At 49.8% G+C, this 15,466-nt stretch overlaps 1 protein-coding gene across 13 annotated transcripts in view; it reads left to right on the top strand.

The window, feature by feature from the left end:
• Positions 1-15,466, top strand: part of Banp (BTG3 associated nuclear protein) — a 74,012-nt gene that overhangs the window by 26,559 nt on the left and 31,987 nt on the right. For 10 of the 13 annotated variants that reach the window (XR_015048591.1, XM_029480531.2, XM_029480532.2 and 7 more), the window contains 2 exons: positions 10,537-10,653; positions 12,105-12,280. Coding sequence is in view for 12 of the 13 variants with exons in the window: in XM_029480531.2 (XP_029336391.1) it covers positions 10,537-10,653; positions 12,105-12,280 (293 nt within the window). In the remaining variant the exon portion in view is untranslated. The remainder of the gene's footprint in view (positions 1-10,536; positions 10,654-12,104; positions 12,281-15,466) is intronic. The other 3 variants (XM_029480533.2, XM_021169688.3, XM_029480529.2) reach the window with 1 other exon arrangement.

Below are 15,466 nucleotides of genomic sequence, written 5' to 3'. Positions count from 1 at the left end.
CCTGAGTCGCTCCAACTTTGTTTCTTGGCTTAAGCAGCTGGACTCATCTTTCCTTGCACCTGGCCATGAACTTGGCCCATGTATGTTGCTTCTTTTCTCTTTCTATCTCTGGCTGGTTATTGCCTATGTTTTCTGCGGGGGTAGTATTTATAATTTTTACTTGATCATAGCAAACTTTCCGTTTAGTCTGAGACTTGCCTTGTGCCTAATTTTTAAATAGGTTTGTGGCCTCCAAGAGAGCTTTGCATAGTTTGTACTCTGCTGGCTTGGAAGGTTCCATGCCTGGCTCAGTGGGATGGAAAGGTGTCTCAGAAGGGGTCCTTCTCACACTGGCTCCATAGGCAGTGTGACATGCGACCTTGTGGGTGGCAGCACCCACCCAGTGTTCTTGATGTTCTAATTCTTTCCCAAGGTGTCTAGGAGGAAGTCCGCTCACAGTAGTGGCCTTAGCATCATCTCTGTGCTCCAAGGCCTCCTCTTGCCTGTTAGATTTGGGAAGAGCAGAACAGTAGGGTAGTGACGCCAGCCTCAGCAGCCTAAAGGGACACCAGTGGCTTTGCAGTGGTGTGGGTGGTTGGTGGGTGCCACCCTGCCCATGTGTGCTGGTAACTAGAGCAACAGTCGGTGCTTTTGTGGATTTAAAAGGGTGGGTTGTGTGGGAAGAGAAAGGAGGGGTTACTTTGGATGGTTTTGGGGTGGTCAAGAGTACCAAGTAACTGCCTGTCCTCTCTTGAAGAGACAGTTCCTGACGACCCCAGATTCACTCTGCTCTCCCTCGGTGTCCTAGCCTCTCAGCAGAGGCAGGGTTCTCTCATGACTGGCGTGGGCTGCACAGCTCACCCCCCAGCCCCCTACATACTTGTGCACACAGTGTCTGTGCAGGCTCTCTTTTGAAATGCCCCTTTGTCCCCAAACATAATGTTTGGAAATAGAGCTTTAAGTTAATGGGGAGACATGAAAGGACCGCAGTGTATGGAAGAGCATGTGCTTGAGTGCACAGTTACAGTGGAACAGAGATGCAGCCTGGAGACAGTGGTTGCAGGCATCACCAACTGGCAGTGGAATATTCCAGAATGCTGAGTTCTTTGTGCCGTTTCCAATGAAGCAAAGTGTAGTTTTTTCTAGACTGACAGAGTAGTCGAGTTCCTAGAAAGTTCAAGTTCCATAAAAACTGCAAGGACGTCTTCTGTCTGAATTCTGCCTAGGCCAGGACTCAGAGTCAGACGTGGCTTCCCATGTGACTGCTCAGGACCTGGGGCGTTCGTGTGGGAGGGCTTTGTGTTAGTTGTCTCAGGCATTGAAGGACACCTTACCCTCCTTGGTCACACCTACACTCTAGTGGCATTTTACATTGGTAGCCATGTTTGTCATATTGACTCCAGAGCTTTGGGCCTGCAGCAAACAGCAGTATTGTCCCTAGGTGAAATAAAAGAGCGGTGATCTTTGCTTCTTATAAGATACTGCCTATTGTGGGGACAGCACGTGGGACTTTGTCACTTGTGGAACATGGTGTCTCCAGGAGCTGAGGAAGCATTGACAGCATCGTTTTTCTCTGTTCTAGTTCTACCAGGTTATGGGAGCAGCAGGGGTGGAAGAGGGTGGGTTTTTTTGTGGCCTGACTTCAAGGGCACATGCTTTGGAATTCTGTCTGTTTGGGAGCACCGAGTGCCAAGGTCACCTAGTTGGACATTCTCAGGGGCCAGACATTTCCAAGTTCTGCTTTCCTCATTAGAAAGATGAGAGCTGGGACAGCACCTGGGTGTGGTAGTGACAGGGCCACACTATCCAGAAGGCTCTAACAGGGAACTTGAGAGCAGAATCCCAGGATTCCATCGATGGATGGATGAAGTCACTGATACAGATTCAGGAAGAGATGAGAATTGTCACACAGAACCTGGGCAGTGGGGCATAGACCGGCTTCTAGAACCATCTAAGAGGCGGCACCATACTGAATGGGGCGGTGCTGCGTTTTGCTTACCTGCTGCCTCTGAGGAGGAGGAGCGCTTACATAGCTGAATGACCTCTGTCCAGAACATGCACTCTGACAAAGAACTTTAAACCTTGGGCCTCTACTTGCTGGCTTTGAGTGTGACTCACAAGACTAACATAGGAGCCATCACCAGTCTTTCAGCTCTAAGGAGGCCTCGAGAGAGTGCCGAGAGATGTTCTTGAAGGTCACTGCCTCCCATTTGGAGATGCTGCAGAGGTCCAGGTCTAGCAGGAGGTGGTACCCAAGGCCTTCTCTCTGCTCTGGAAATCTATGTCCCCTGCTGGTCATCTGACACCCAGCTGGACACAGCTAAGGCTGCTGGGCTCCAAGGGTGCTCTTCTAATTGTTTGTGCTCCTTGGCAGACAGAAGGCCACGAAACACTGCCCGCCTCAGCTGGCATGGGGTCCAGAAGGCCATGGAACACTGCCAGCCTCAGCTGGCGTGGGGTCCAGAGTTTCAGATTCTACACCTGAATGAGCAAATTCAAGAAAAAAAGAAAAGACCTGTTTTCTTTGATGCCAAAGCTTAATCATGATAAAAATGTTTGTGAGGTTACAGGGATGGGGTTTCATCCAGCAGTGACATTCGGCTTCCAGAGATGGAAATGGACTTAATTCTGTTGTGCCTGGCTTGTCTCTCCTGCAGGTGTGCTGCTGTGAGTTTGATTTCGCATAGTTGTGCTTGTAGGGTGGCACTGAGGTACTTTAGCGCTGAAGACATCTGGAGAAGCAGCAGTTGCTGAAGCATCTGCATTGTTGTGGAAGCATTGGCGTGGTGATCCATCCTTTATATATAAGTCCACTGTAGCTGTCCTCAGACACTCCAGAAGAGGGCATCAGATTTCGTTACGGATGGTAGTGAGCCAACACGTGGTTGCTGGGATTTGAACTCGGGACCTTTGGAAGAGCAGTCGGCGCTCTTAACCACTGAGCCACCTCACCAGCCCCGCTTCAAGCTTTCTAATAAGGCCAGTACTCTGTTGTCTAACCAGAAGGCCTCAAGGGCCAGCACAGGCATTTTTATACAAATGGTGAATAAGTTACCTTCCTTCTCTTTGTGGCTAGACATAGCCTAATGAGCAGGAGTGTTGGTACAGTGCAGATGCACCCAGGAGCCGTGCAGGCAGCTCCCAGTCACAGGCAGGCGTTGCCTCCAGGATTGCCACCTTGCACTGCTTGACAACTCAACAGCTGTTAGAACCAAGCCTTTTTGATTGTAGTTAACTAAGACTATTACTGAGGACAGACATTTTTTTTTATTTTCTAAAGCAGTAGATTTTTTTTCTTTAAACAGTTTAAAATTAGGACTGGAGAGATGATGGTTCAGAGAGTAGAATCAGTGGGTTCAATCATTACCAGCACCGTGTAAAACCCAGCATGGTAGCCTGTGATTGTCATCCCCACAGTCGGGGTAGAAGCTGAAGGGTAAGAAGTTCCGGGTCATCCTTGACTACATAGCGAGCTTGGGGCCAGCCTGGGCTACATGAGACTATCTCAAAAGCAAAACTAGACAAACACACACACAAAAGGATTTTGTATAGCAATGGTTTCCAAATTTTATTTAAAAAGTGATTAAAACTTCCCTCAGGGCAGTGGTGCAAAACTTTGTCAGAAGAATTTTTGTTCTTTTCTTTCCCTTTCTCTGAACTGACAGTTACTGAGTCAAGAGACTTGAAATGTTTGTGAAGACTTAAACTCCCTGTAGCAATCTGGCTGCCAACTCTTAGTTCCTGGTGATCTTTTGTTTCCCTGTTAAAGGAAGCTGATCTGGTTCCTAGCTTACCTGCTTCTTGGAGAGCTGGTCTCTCGGTTAACTTCCCTTCTCCTGTGAGTGCTGTGGGAATGTCTCAGGCTTCAGCACCCTCAGTCAGAAGCCTCTGCTCTGTAGGCTGAGAGGGTGGCAGGCCATGGTAGGGCTGTCTGCCTGTGGAGTGTCTGGTCTCTCGCATGCTGGGCTTGCTTCCTTCTTCCTTGATGCTGAGTTCTGGATGCTTCTATTTGATGCTGGGCTTGATCTTCTGCCAGGCTTTGCTGCCTTGCTCAGCCACACGCTCCTCTGTACACACCGGGCTGTTGACTAAAGGTTCACATGCAAGGCTGGGGAGTCCTTAGCAAACCCTGCTGACCCAGACACGTTCCGGCCCTCAAAGCCAACATAGTAAAGCCAACTGGCCTGTTAGATTGTGGTCCGGCAGCTCAGACCTTCTCTAGTACCCACAGAACTCATGCTCTTTGAAGGGAATTGTGTTGGCTCCAGGTTACTCTGGGAAGTGTTGTCATGTCCACCCAAGGTGGTTTCATTTAGTTTCCCCTTGTTGTACATAACTTGTTTTTCTAAGTACTTTGTACTTATGGTCTCATGTATACTAGCCTGGCCTCTTGATTGCCTCCTGCCTCCACTTCCTGAGAGCTGTGATCACAGGCCTGTACCATGTCTTCTTGTATGTGAGGTGCTGGGGCTCAAATCCAGGACTGTGAGTGGAAGGCATGCTCTCTCCTGACTGATTCTCAGCTCTCATAAACATTTAAAGCAATCACTTACACGTATGTGGTTTAACATAAGTGTGCGTGCCGGAGGAGGGTGTTGGCTCCCTTTGGAGCTAGAGTTACAAGTGTTTGGGAGCCCTCGATGTGGGTGCTGGGAACTAATCCTGTGTCCTGAAGAACCATGGCCCCACCCCCTCCCATGAATCTTTACATTTCAGTTTCCAGTTGTTTGCTCATTTCTGAATTCACCTCCCACCACTGGCATGAAAATCTGCCACATACTAGGTAGCTGTTATAGCTTTGTGGCCTATCTCCAGTTCCTAAGTTCATTTATTTTAGTGGCTTTTCTTTAGGATTTGAAAAGAAAGGAGCCTGGCATGTGGTGCATGTTAATCCCAAGGTTTAGCAGGCTGAAGCTAGAGGATGCTGCAGCCTGGAGGCCAGCTTGGCTTATGTAACAAGACCCTACTGACTGGAGTTCTCCCTTCTCTCACAAGGATTCCTGTGCCTTTACTGCATCTGCTGTGAGCTCATCATGAGCCTTGATACAGGTCTGTTTTCTGAAGGTGCTCCGTAGGGTGAGCTCTGCTTCATCTTCAGGAAGAACTTCCCCTACCCTTTCCAACAAACTCTCTATCCTCACTCATGTGACACAGCAGTGTGCTTTACTAGTATTAAAGAGTCGCCAGGGCAGCTCTCTGCGTCAATGTTTCTCCTTCAGTAGGCCTTGAATTCACAGACGTCCTCCTGCCTTAGGCTCTCCAGACTGGGATTTATGACATGAGCCACTATAATTGGCTTAGGGGGAAACTTTTCTGACCTCCGTGTCTCCCATCAGAAGATGGGATAAAGTGAAGGCTAGAGCACCATGGCTAGGGTGACTCACGAATGTCCTGTGAGCCTCAGTGGCTCTGCACTGAGCTGTAAATAATCATAAGTTCCCGGGATGCTGGCCACACCCCAGGGAACTCACTGAATTTGAAATCTTTAATTTTCAGTGCTTAATATCAACTTCTGCCTGGTGGGTGAGGTGGCTCTAGACATCCTCTGCTTGTGTGCTTAGTGCTTGTGCTTGCTTGCTGCTGCCTGCTGGCTCTGGGGCTCCATCTTTCAGTCTTCTTTGGGATGTTGGCCAGCTGCGTGAAGACCCCAGAACCCCAAGATGATTAGCTCAGGATGAGCCCAGTCTTAAATTTATGTGGGCCTGAAGTAGCAGACTTCATTTGTGGCTGGTGGTCTTAGGATGCTGGCAGTGCATTTTTAAACAAAGTAGACAGAAGGCTGCCACCAGAAGCCAGAGGTGCTAAGTGGACACTGGTAGCAGGGGTGAGCAGAGGTGCTAAGTGGACGCTGTAGCAGGGGTGAGCAGAGGTGAAGGGAGGTGGCTCAGCAGAGCTGTGGCTGGGGTATGTGTGTGTATGTAACTGGGAAGTTGTTGTATAGATTTGTTTGTTTGTTTTGTTGCTTTTAAAGCCAAAGGTCTCATGAGAATTGCCCAGGGCAATTTGTAAAGTTAGGTTCTCTTCAGGGAGCTCTGGCTTCTCCCAGAAAGTTCTGATTTGTGAGAAGTAGTGTAAGCTCAGCTTTTTGTTTTGTTTTAGAAAGTTGCTGTTATAAGAGAACATTGGGTTCACATCTAACCTATGCCTGGCCAGCTCTATGGTCTCAGGCTAGTGAGATGTCTTTCTGAGCTGCTGTCTGTGGCACAGGCACTGAGATGCCCTTGTCTGAGTTTTGGCTACAACCTCTTTGGAAGATACTGCACTGTCCCATCTCCTCCCCACCCCCTTGTGTGTGTGTGTGTGTGTGTGTGTGTGTGAGAGAGAGAGAGAGAGAGACAGAGAGAGAGAGAGAGAGAGAGAGAGAGAGCGAGAGTGAGCGAGCGCTGTACTCATGTGTTTCATCTCATACTCATCTCATACTGCTATGTGGAAAGCGCCCTGTTCTGTCTCACAGTACTTGGAATGAGTAACACGCTTCTCTTGAAGCCTTTGTGGTCAGTGCTTGTCGTCCTGTGTGCGGCCAGGCTGGTTGTTGACATTCCTCTGACCATAGCAGGTGAAAGGGCCTTGTTCATACCTGTACTGTGGCTGCTGCTTTGCCACAGTATAGAGCATGTTTTACTGCTGAATAATATGTAAAGATGCGAATATTCAGCATGTGTGGCTTCAGCCACAAATCAGCATCACTGAAGAACTGAAGAGTCAGGCCAGATGTGACTCTACTTGCCTGTAATTCTAGCACTCTGGAGGTGGAGGCTGGAGAGTTGTAAGTTTGAGTCTAGCCTTGGATACATAGATGCTCTCTCAAAGACCCCATCCCCCTCCAAAAGTCCCAACAGTCTATGGGTCATATCATTTACTTTTTTCAAAAATTTCATTAAGTTTTATGAAAAGATTGTTGTCTTGTCTCTGAGAGTTTTGTCCATGTTTGTAAGTGTGCCGTGTGTGTAGCACCCCATGGAGGCCAAAAGAGGGCATTAGACCCCAGGAGTTAGAGTTTTAGATGATTATCACCCACCAGTGTGTGCTGGAAACTGAACTTGGGTCCTGTGCAAGAGCAGCTAGTGCTCTTAACGGCTGAGCAGTCTCTTCAGCCTTTATCTCATTATTTTCTTTTTAAAGATTTATTTAGTTATATGAGTGCTCTCTTTGCATCCAGAAGAGGGCATCAGATCCCATTACAGATGGTTGTGAGCCACCATGTGGTTGCTGGGAATTGAACTCAGGACCTCTGAAAGAGCAGTCAGTGCTCTTAACCACTGAGCTGTCTCTCCAGCTCCTTATCTCGTTTTTATTTAATAGAAAAATAAATAACTGAGCGGGAGGCCGGGAAGGAGAGTGGGAGGGGACTGGGAGCAGGAAATGCAAATAAATAAATAAGTATAAATTTAAAAAAGGAAAATAGACAGCTATGGGTAGAAGTATGAGTAGTTACTTTGGATTGTAAAGAATTCATATAAAGAATTTCAACAGTATAAACCAAGGGGGAGTAGACAGCTTGCTCCTGGAGCAAAATAGAGAGAGTCATACTGTGCGGCAGCCCAGGTGGGGGCAAGGATGGAAGCCACTCTGCCTAGTTTATGCTTTTTACAGTCAGCACTGGAGCAGAGGAGGACCTCGACAGGCGCTCCTCGTAAAGGCAGAGCACAGATCAACTGCAAGGTTGCAGGAGGCCTTTGGGGCCTAGAACCAGGTAAAAAGCATCCTTCAGTCTGACTCGGGAAAGCAGGCAGGCAGGCCCGTGGTCGGTTGATATGAGAGAGCATAGGAAGAATAACATAGACAAGGGAAGATGTCCTAAAGCCGAAATGCTGTAAACGCAGCAGAAAATGGAGTTACTGTGAGACCAGCCTGAGGGATGCCTGCAAGTCTTGAGCTTCTTGGCCATAAGAATACGCCAGTCAGATGGCGTGGTAGTGGTGGGGTGGTGGGGTGGTGGTAGGGGTGGGATGGGTGGTAGGGGTGATGGCGGTGCTAGAGGGGCTTGTATTGTACACGGTTAAGATGGATCAAAGGACGATAGGTAGCCCTTGATGCCAGAAGGAATGTGGAAGACGGGAACTCTCCCGTGCAGCAGCATGGCCAGGCCTTAGAAGCTGGGTGTCCTTCCTGCATGGCCAGGCAGTGGTGCTCAGGACCCTGTGTGCTCTTGATCAAGGCGCAGCTATGAGGAAACCTATAGACACTCTTACCCTTTTCAGTGGGCAAGGCTCACTAACACGTCCATGCCATGCATGAAGCAGTCCCCAGCCACTGAAGCAAAAACCATGAGCTGCTCCTGTGGCTGGCCTGCAAATTTCTCTACATAACATTCTCCAAGGACAAACCGATGGTTCTCTAGAGAGATCACAGGAGGTGGCAGAGCAGGGCTTTTTCTGGGAAAGGGACATTTTTTGGACCTGTGCAGGGGACTACACTGCCCAGAGCCACGCAGTTGCCGTGTGGCATGCGATGGCATCTGAAGGAGGCCTGCCTCTCACTCATGCGTGGGGTCAGGGTTGCTTGTTGTCTCTGCTTTAGGTTCAGGCTACACGGATTTCATAGCTGGGGGCAGTATTCACAGGCCTCTGTGTGCTCCCAAGAAACTTGTAGTTACTTCACAACGTTGAGTGTATGGCTTGTGTGTGCACATGGCTGTTTGGTGTGCGTGTGCATGTGTGTGTGTGTTCCTACATGGTTTACTCTAGGAGCCGCTTCAGGAGCTGCTGAACAAGTGTGCAGTCTGGGGATGGCATGTGAGGGTGTAGCAGGAAGGGGCTGTCTCAGGCCAGAGCAGCTTAGGCCTCCTTCTGGAGGGCTCCTGAGAGGCCACCTCCTTCCCCGTCACCTCTCCCTTACAGACCACAGAGAACTAATGAGGAGCTGGAGTCCCATCTGTGAGATCCGCCCTTCCAGCAGCTCCCAGGTTTGTGTTTAACTAAGTCACTAGGAGGGTATCTCAGCCCAGGTACCCCAGAAGTCACACAGGAGAACGAGGAAGCATGTGTTCTGTGGCCATACACCTGTGACATAAAGGGAGGTAGTCCTGTCTTCAGAAGTCCACGTTCTCAGGCGCCTGGAAATGGTTTCCTGATTTCCCACCCTAGTTTGGTGACAAATGTTCCCAGAAGCGTGTGTGTGTGTGTGTGTGTGTGTGTGTGTGATGCTCCAGCATATGTGCATTTTTCCCACTTACTCTCTGGTGTTTTCTGGTTACTGTGGAAGAGCTGTGGCTGATAGGATTGTATGATATCAGGCCTTGGAAGCCATTTCCATCTTGTGCTGTGAGTGTGGCAAGTGTGTGTGCCCGAGGCCACGCAGCCACAGAAGCAGGCAGAGATCGCCTGGGTTACTTTGGATCCTTGTGGACACTCACTCTTAGTTTGTCACTTTAGGTGTCACCAGAGAGTAAGTAGAAACAAAAATGAATGTCATGCTGCTACTTACACTTCCTGTTTAGTAAGGAGGTACCCTTTTCCTCTGGACGAGGACACTGGGTTTTTAGGTACTATAACTGGCTGCATCAAGTGGTGGTTCTTTTTAGCCCTGGCTCTTCACAGTAGTCCACACTGGACAACTCTGCCATGCTCCTAGTTTACACTCTGAGGAGTGCAGTGGGAAGGAGCCTCTGAGAGCTATGTCCCGCTCGGTCACACCCTAGTCCTGCCTCCTGGGTGTTGCTGAACCTGGTGACTCTTGGGCCCTGGTCCATTCTCTCCTAGAATTTCTCCTCAAACCCAAGCCTCAAGGCCTCCTGTTGTGGTTGTGCACTTTTTAGAGGGCTGCGGGTGGTGTGTGAGCACATTTCCCTTTGCTGCCCATGGGTTGGTTGGCTGCCCCACTCTAGAGGGCAGACGTGGAGTGACATGAGGAGGGCAGCTGTGAGACCAGCATGCCGTATCAGCTTTGGAGGGATGAGGTTGAAAGACGCTGGGGATCTGAGCTGGTTCAGTGGGTCAGCTCATACCTCTGCAAACACAAAGGTCTGAGATTAAATCCCTAACACTCTCATAAACAGCCAGGCATGGCAGTGCATATCTCAGGCGACTGGGGACAGGCAGATCCCACCCAGGCTTGCTGATTTACCAGCCTAGCTGAATGGACTAGGTTACTCTTCAGTGATAGACCTTGTTTGAAATGAATGAGGCAGTGGAGGAAGACTCCCGATCCCCGCTCTGGACGCTGCACACAACTCCTATGCATGCAGTGCACACACGCACCCCGCACATATACATCACACATCACACACCCAAGGGGAAAGTGAAGAGGAACCTGTTTCCATGTAAACCTGTTGCTGAGATGGCTTGCAGATGCGTAGGACAGGAGGGTGCCTTAGCCTGTCCTGCCTATTCTGTTAAATGTTCACAGCCCACCATGCCCACATTATGCATTTGGGCCAACCAAGGATACCAACCAGCAGGAAGCTGGAAAAGCCCAGCTCCAGCTTAGCTGTTCTGGCCTGGGCTCCGCTTTCCGCTGCGGCCCCAGGAGCCGACCATGTTGAATGATGCATGTGCTCTGACAATGAATGTTGTGGTTTTAAGGTCTTCTTTTTCTTGTGATTCTTTTGTTTCATAGCGTCGTCCCCCAGACTACAGTAATACTCAACAATGATCGGCAGAACGCCATTGTAGCCAAGATGGAAGACCCATTGAGCAACAGGGCACCGGATTCCCTGGAAAATATCATTAGCAAGTCAGTAGCCATCACCACCCCACCTCCCCTGCCACTGCCATGAGGATAAGTGAGCGTTCCTGAGCCAGGGTTCAGTCTGAGCACATGTCCATGTCTGCAGTCACAGGGTCCATTCCGGTAGCAGCCACCATAGATTTTAGGTCAGGAAGGGCCAGCCTGGTGCTTAGCAATGGTGGGGTGAGACAGTACAAGGGGTGAGACAGTACAAGGGGTGGGCAGCTGTGAGGACCGCTGGGCTGGATCTGGTATGTGAAGAGGCTAGATAGTTAGTGCGAGTGGTCAGCTGACCACCCCATCAGTCTGCTCTGCAGTTGAGCCTCTCCTCAGTTGGCAAATGATGTACTTGTGTTGAGTTGTGACTTTTTTTCTCATCCCATCTTTTGAGATGTGTTGAATGGAACTTCCATCAGAAATGAAAGTGTACAACAGCCATGCCCCGTGGGGGCCTCTGCCTCAGGAAAGCTTGGTCACCTTTAATTACTGGCAGCATTCTCACAGATTCCTGTCTTGCTTTTTTTTCTCTGTGGGGTGTAGCTCCTTCCAGCTTTGTTCTGGCTTCTTGTCCAGTTCTCTAGGCAACAGGAGGCCTAGGGCTGTGCTGTGTGTGCTGTGTGGAGTGCTGGAGGCCTGCCACTCTGTTGGGGCGAGGATGTGCCTCCTGGCCCGCACTGAGGCCACGGGTGTGGAGTGTTGAGGAGCCAGTTCACCGTGGGTAGTTCTGTGGGGTCAAGTTCAGGAAGGCCTCCTGCGTCTGGGGATGGCCAGAGTTTTAAGGCCCCTTTGACTTTGCTGATGGGAGCTAGAGCTTTGCTTCCTCTGTGCTGTGTCGTAGGTCATAGTCCACAATGTTGACAGTCACTCAGAAAGCAAACCAGCCCTGGGCCTTGAGCACTTCCTGCTGTTTGGCTGCTGCTGCACTTCAGGGCCTGCACCAAGAATGGCTCCCAGAGGACTCCTAGCATCCTCATGGCCTTGGAAGTTGATTCTAGGGTTTGTCTGTAGGAGTCATAGAGAGTGTGGAGGTGTTTTGGAGGCTGAGTCATCTTGGGTGTCTGACAGCGTGGGGGATGGATGGATGGATGGATGGATGGAGACTCTCTGACACATGATGACCATTGTGCATGTGAGGATGGCCTCTAAGGTCTGGAAGCCGGACTCTAGGCTGAGTCTCAGGGAGTTGTCGTTTTACTTATTTTGTGCTGTTCATATTTTTAAGCAGTTGCTTTATATTATGTGTCTTCTTGGTCTCAGACTTTCTGTGTTACGTTGCTGCTCATCTCCATGGAGGGTGTGTGTGGGGACATACCGCATGTTGGGGGACCCACCTTGTGCATTGGTCCATGCTCAGCTAGACACTGGGATAAGTCCACACAGCAGCGGGAGTCAGGGCTATCTCAGTGTACCACTCATGTCCTCTCACAGCCTGGGCTGCTGTGTTTGTTTCCCGCCAGCGCTGTACCTGGGCGTCGGCAGAACACCATCGTGGTGAAAGTGCCTGGTCAGGACGACAGCCACAACGAAGATGGGGAGAGCGGGTCAGAGGCCAGTGACTCCGTGTCTAACTGCGGCCAGCCAGGAAGCCAGAACATTGGAAGCAACGTCACACTCATCACCCTGAACTCTGAAGGTGCGTTCCTAGGACTGTCATAGTTGTGCCTTTGTGTTGTTCTTCTGGAAGGGGTGTGGCTTACTGTTGGCAGGAAGGGGTGTGGCTTACTGTTGGCAGGAAGGGGTGTGGCTTACTGTTGGCAGGAAGAGACAGAGTGATGAAGAGAGTCAAGCAGCTGGCATTCCACTGTGGCTGCCAGTGCCTGTGCCTCTCTCAAGTTCCTGGCATGTCTGTTATGGGGCTGCCTTCTTGGATGGCCTGCTTCCTGAGGAGAAGTAGCTTTCATGACCATGCCCCCATAGCCGCCACTGTCCTTGGCATTTCTCTGTAGGTTTCCAGAGGCCGTTGCTACGCTTAGGGTGTGCGGTCTTCTTGGGTTGGGCTGCCTCTGTGTTGGAGATCTGCGAGTAGCCAGGAAGATCAATGCGGGGGCTGCCTTCCCTCAGCTCCTCCCCGGGATTTCCTGGGGTCCCCATGGTGGGGCAGGCTCTTCTCCCTTGAAGAGTCTGAAGTGCCTCCTTGCGTCTAACTAAGTGACAGGGATGTTTCGAGAAAGGAAGGAGCTCTGATGACTGAGCTGTGTGCAAATCCCACGCATAGACTTTGTGTACCTGTGAGAGGCTCTGTCTCCTCATCTAAATGACTGGGTTTTCCTATAAGCACTTTTTTTTTTCCCGATTTAATGAAGATTTTGCTCTTAGGTATGTTACTGTATCTGAAATACTAGAAATAATGTCTTTCCAAATTGCAGTCTTAGGAGTTGAAGCTAGGCACCACATACTGATGCTTTTACAGTTCATGGTCTAGCAGTTGCTAAAATGGAGATTGTTGTTCCCAAGAGTTTGCGTGCTAAGAGCTTGACCTTGGTCATGGCTCTGTTGCTCAGAGGTAAACCTCCCATGGGGTGAGCCACTGAGGCGGGTCCTGAGGAGGAGTGGGGCCCTGGCCCCATGTGGCCTTTCCTTTTGTGTCTCAGGTCCACGGGATGAACAGCCTCCTCTACCGCAGGCTTCCTCCATGATGACTGGCTCCCACAGGGCCGGTGACCATGGACTGAGGAAAGCTTTCCTCCTTAGAAACTGTCTTGTCACAGTGACAGAAGCAGGGTTAGTTTAGCCATGTGTATCCACCGTATTTGTCTGAATCTAGAAAGGGTTGTTTTTTTTTTTTTTTACCACCCCCTGTAAGACTCCTCTGCCCAGTTAGTCACTCGCCATCCTCAGCAGCGCTGTAGCTGCTGATGGTCTTGTGTGACGGGGAGTCCTCTGAGCACTGTGGCTCTCTAACGAGGGTGTGGAGACGATGGCATCATTATTAAGTGACTGCTGCATGTGGACTGTCAGGCAGGACAGTGGCTCCCTTCAGACTCATTGCCCACTAGCTTTGGCAGTTCTGAACTCTAACCTGTGGGACTAACCAGTCATAGTCTTGGTTTGCCCCAGGGTAGCTGCTCAACAGGGAGTGTTAGGTCATGTGGCTCATGCCATAGAAGAATTATTGATCGGGTGTGCTATGGAGGGTGTGTTTGTAGGCTTTAGTCCTTTGGCCCCCGTTCAGAGCCAAGAGTGGTAAGGTTTTAGAGATGGGGGCTCAGAGGAGCCATGTGAGCTAAGCTGAGTTCCTGCGGTGGTCGGCCTCTTGCGTCCCATTTTGAACACTGAGCGTAGGAGGGGCACAGTCATTCACAGGCCAAGCTGACTGAATGCAGCTGAACCGGACCTTTTAACTAAGGGGTTTAGTTGGTTTCCAGGCACTCACTCAGTGTGGGCGTTTGGTAATTCCTAGAGCACAGGCTGATCCTCCATGTAATCGTAAACATTGAAGTACAGTGGGGATGGTTATGTCTCAGTTGTCACTGGTTCTGGCTGCTCCCTCTGCAGCCCATGCTGTCTGCAAGTGTATGGTTCCATGCTGTATTCTGCTGACCAGTCAGGACGTTTTGACAACTTTCTGTGACAGATGCCCTTCAGGTCCCTGCACCAGGAAGCTGGTGGCAGCCTGAGAAAGCGCCAGGTGGCTTGCGGCTTAAGTTTTGCTTTGTTTTTGTTTTATTGTGACCAGTGCCTGAGATGCCCGGCTGAAGAGAGAGGGGCTGATGGGCACATGCGTGGAACTTGTTTGTGGGGTGACCACAATGTATAGAGACCTTGGCTGTGCTCAGTTTTCTTATGTAAGAAACATTTGTGTATTACTGGTTAGAAACCACAACTATATAATAGAATTGTTATTTAAAATAGCTTATTAAGAAAAGAAAAATGAAGCAAAAATGGTACATATATACCAAAAACTTTTTTGAAAGAAAATGCTAGAAATTTGCAGTTTGTGGAATACATTTCTAAAATTTTCCACTTCTGTGCCATAGAAGTAGCTTCTGGCTGTCACAGTTGTCCTCTAACATGTGGCCTGTCCTTGGTTTGTGTTCCCCTTGCCCATGTGGAACACTGGTCTGACAGCTCACCATCCCCGCATGGATGGGGTTCCGTTAGAGCATCTCAGAGCAGCCGCAGGTATGGAGAGGACGTGCAGGCAGATAGGCACCCGGGTTCTGTGGTGCTCTGGGACCCTGCACGGCTCAAGATCCATTTAGGGCAGACATTTACAAGTGCACAAGAACATGTTTTCTGCACTAAACAGAGCCTCTTGTTGCCCACTTAATGAGCGAATTGAGTTAAATAAATTGAGACCCTTGGCTGGGTTTCAAAACATTCTGGGTTTTGTGTGGCAGTGTGGTCTGAAAGGCAGTGGGTGCTGACTCTTGTTTCCTGTCTGGTTAGTTCCAGGGGACTTCATTCTGGTTATTTTCATGTTTGGAGCCACTAGTATCTCACAAGGCGCGTGTCTCAATGCTGCTAAACTGGGGTTGCTTTACAAATGCCAGACCATTTTCACATGGTCAGAAAGTATGCTTGATAGTAGTTGATGAGTACAAGTCTGTTGTCTAAGCACTAGCTTGAAGAAGACTGGGGCTGAGCCCAGGTAGCGAATTGCCCTGAGCTGCAGTATTTGAGTAGCTCTGCAGCCTCTGTGGTCACACCTTTTCTAGATTGTTTAGTCCCTTTCTGCTGGCTCATGCCCTGTCCCTGTCACTGTAGAATGTCAGCAGAGCCCCAGGAGTGGCTTAGGAAGCTCACAGCTGTGACAGGTGCTCTTGAGTAGGGACTGGGGTGTCTGGGAGGCAGGGCTGTCACAGAGCCCCGCCCGTGT

This window comes from Mus caroli, unplaced genomic scaffold (assembly GCF_978045245.1).
Source record: "Mus caroli unplaced genomic scaffold, Mus_caroli_1 scaffold_10, whole genome shotgun sequence".
Lineage (NCBI taxonomy): Eukaryota > Metazoa > Chordata > Mammalia > Rodentia > Muridae > Mus > Mus caroli.
This window is presented reverse-complemented; position numbering and strand designations above follow the sequence as displayed.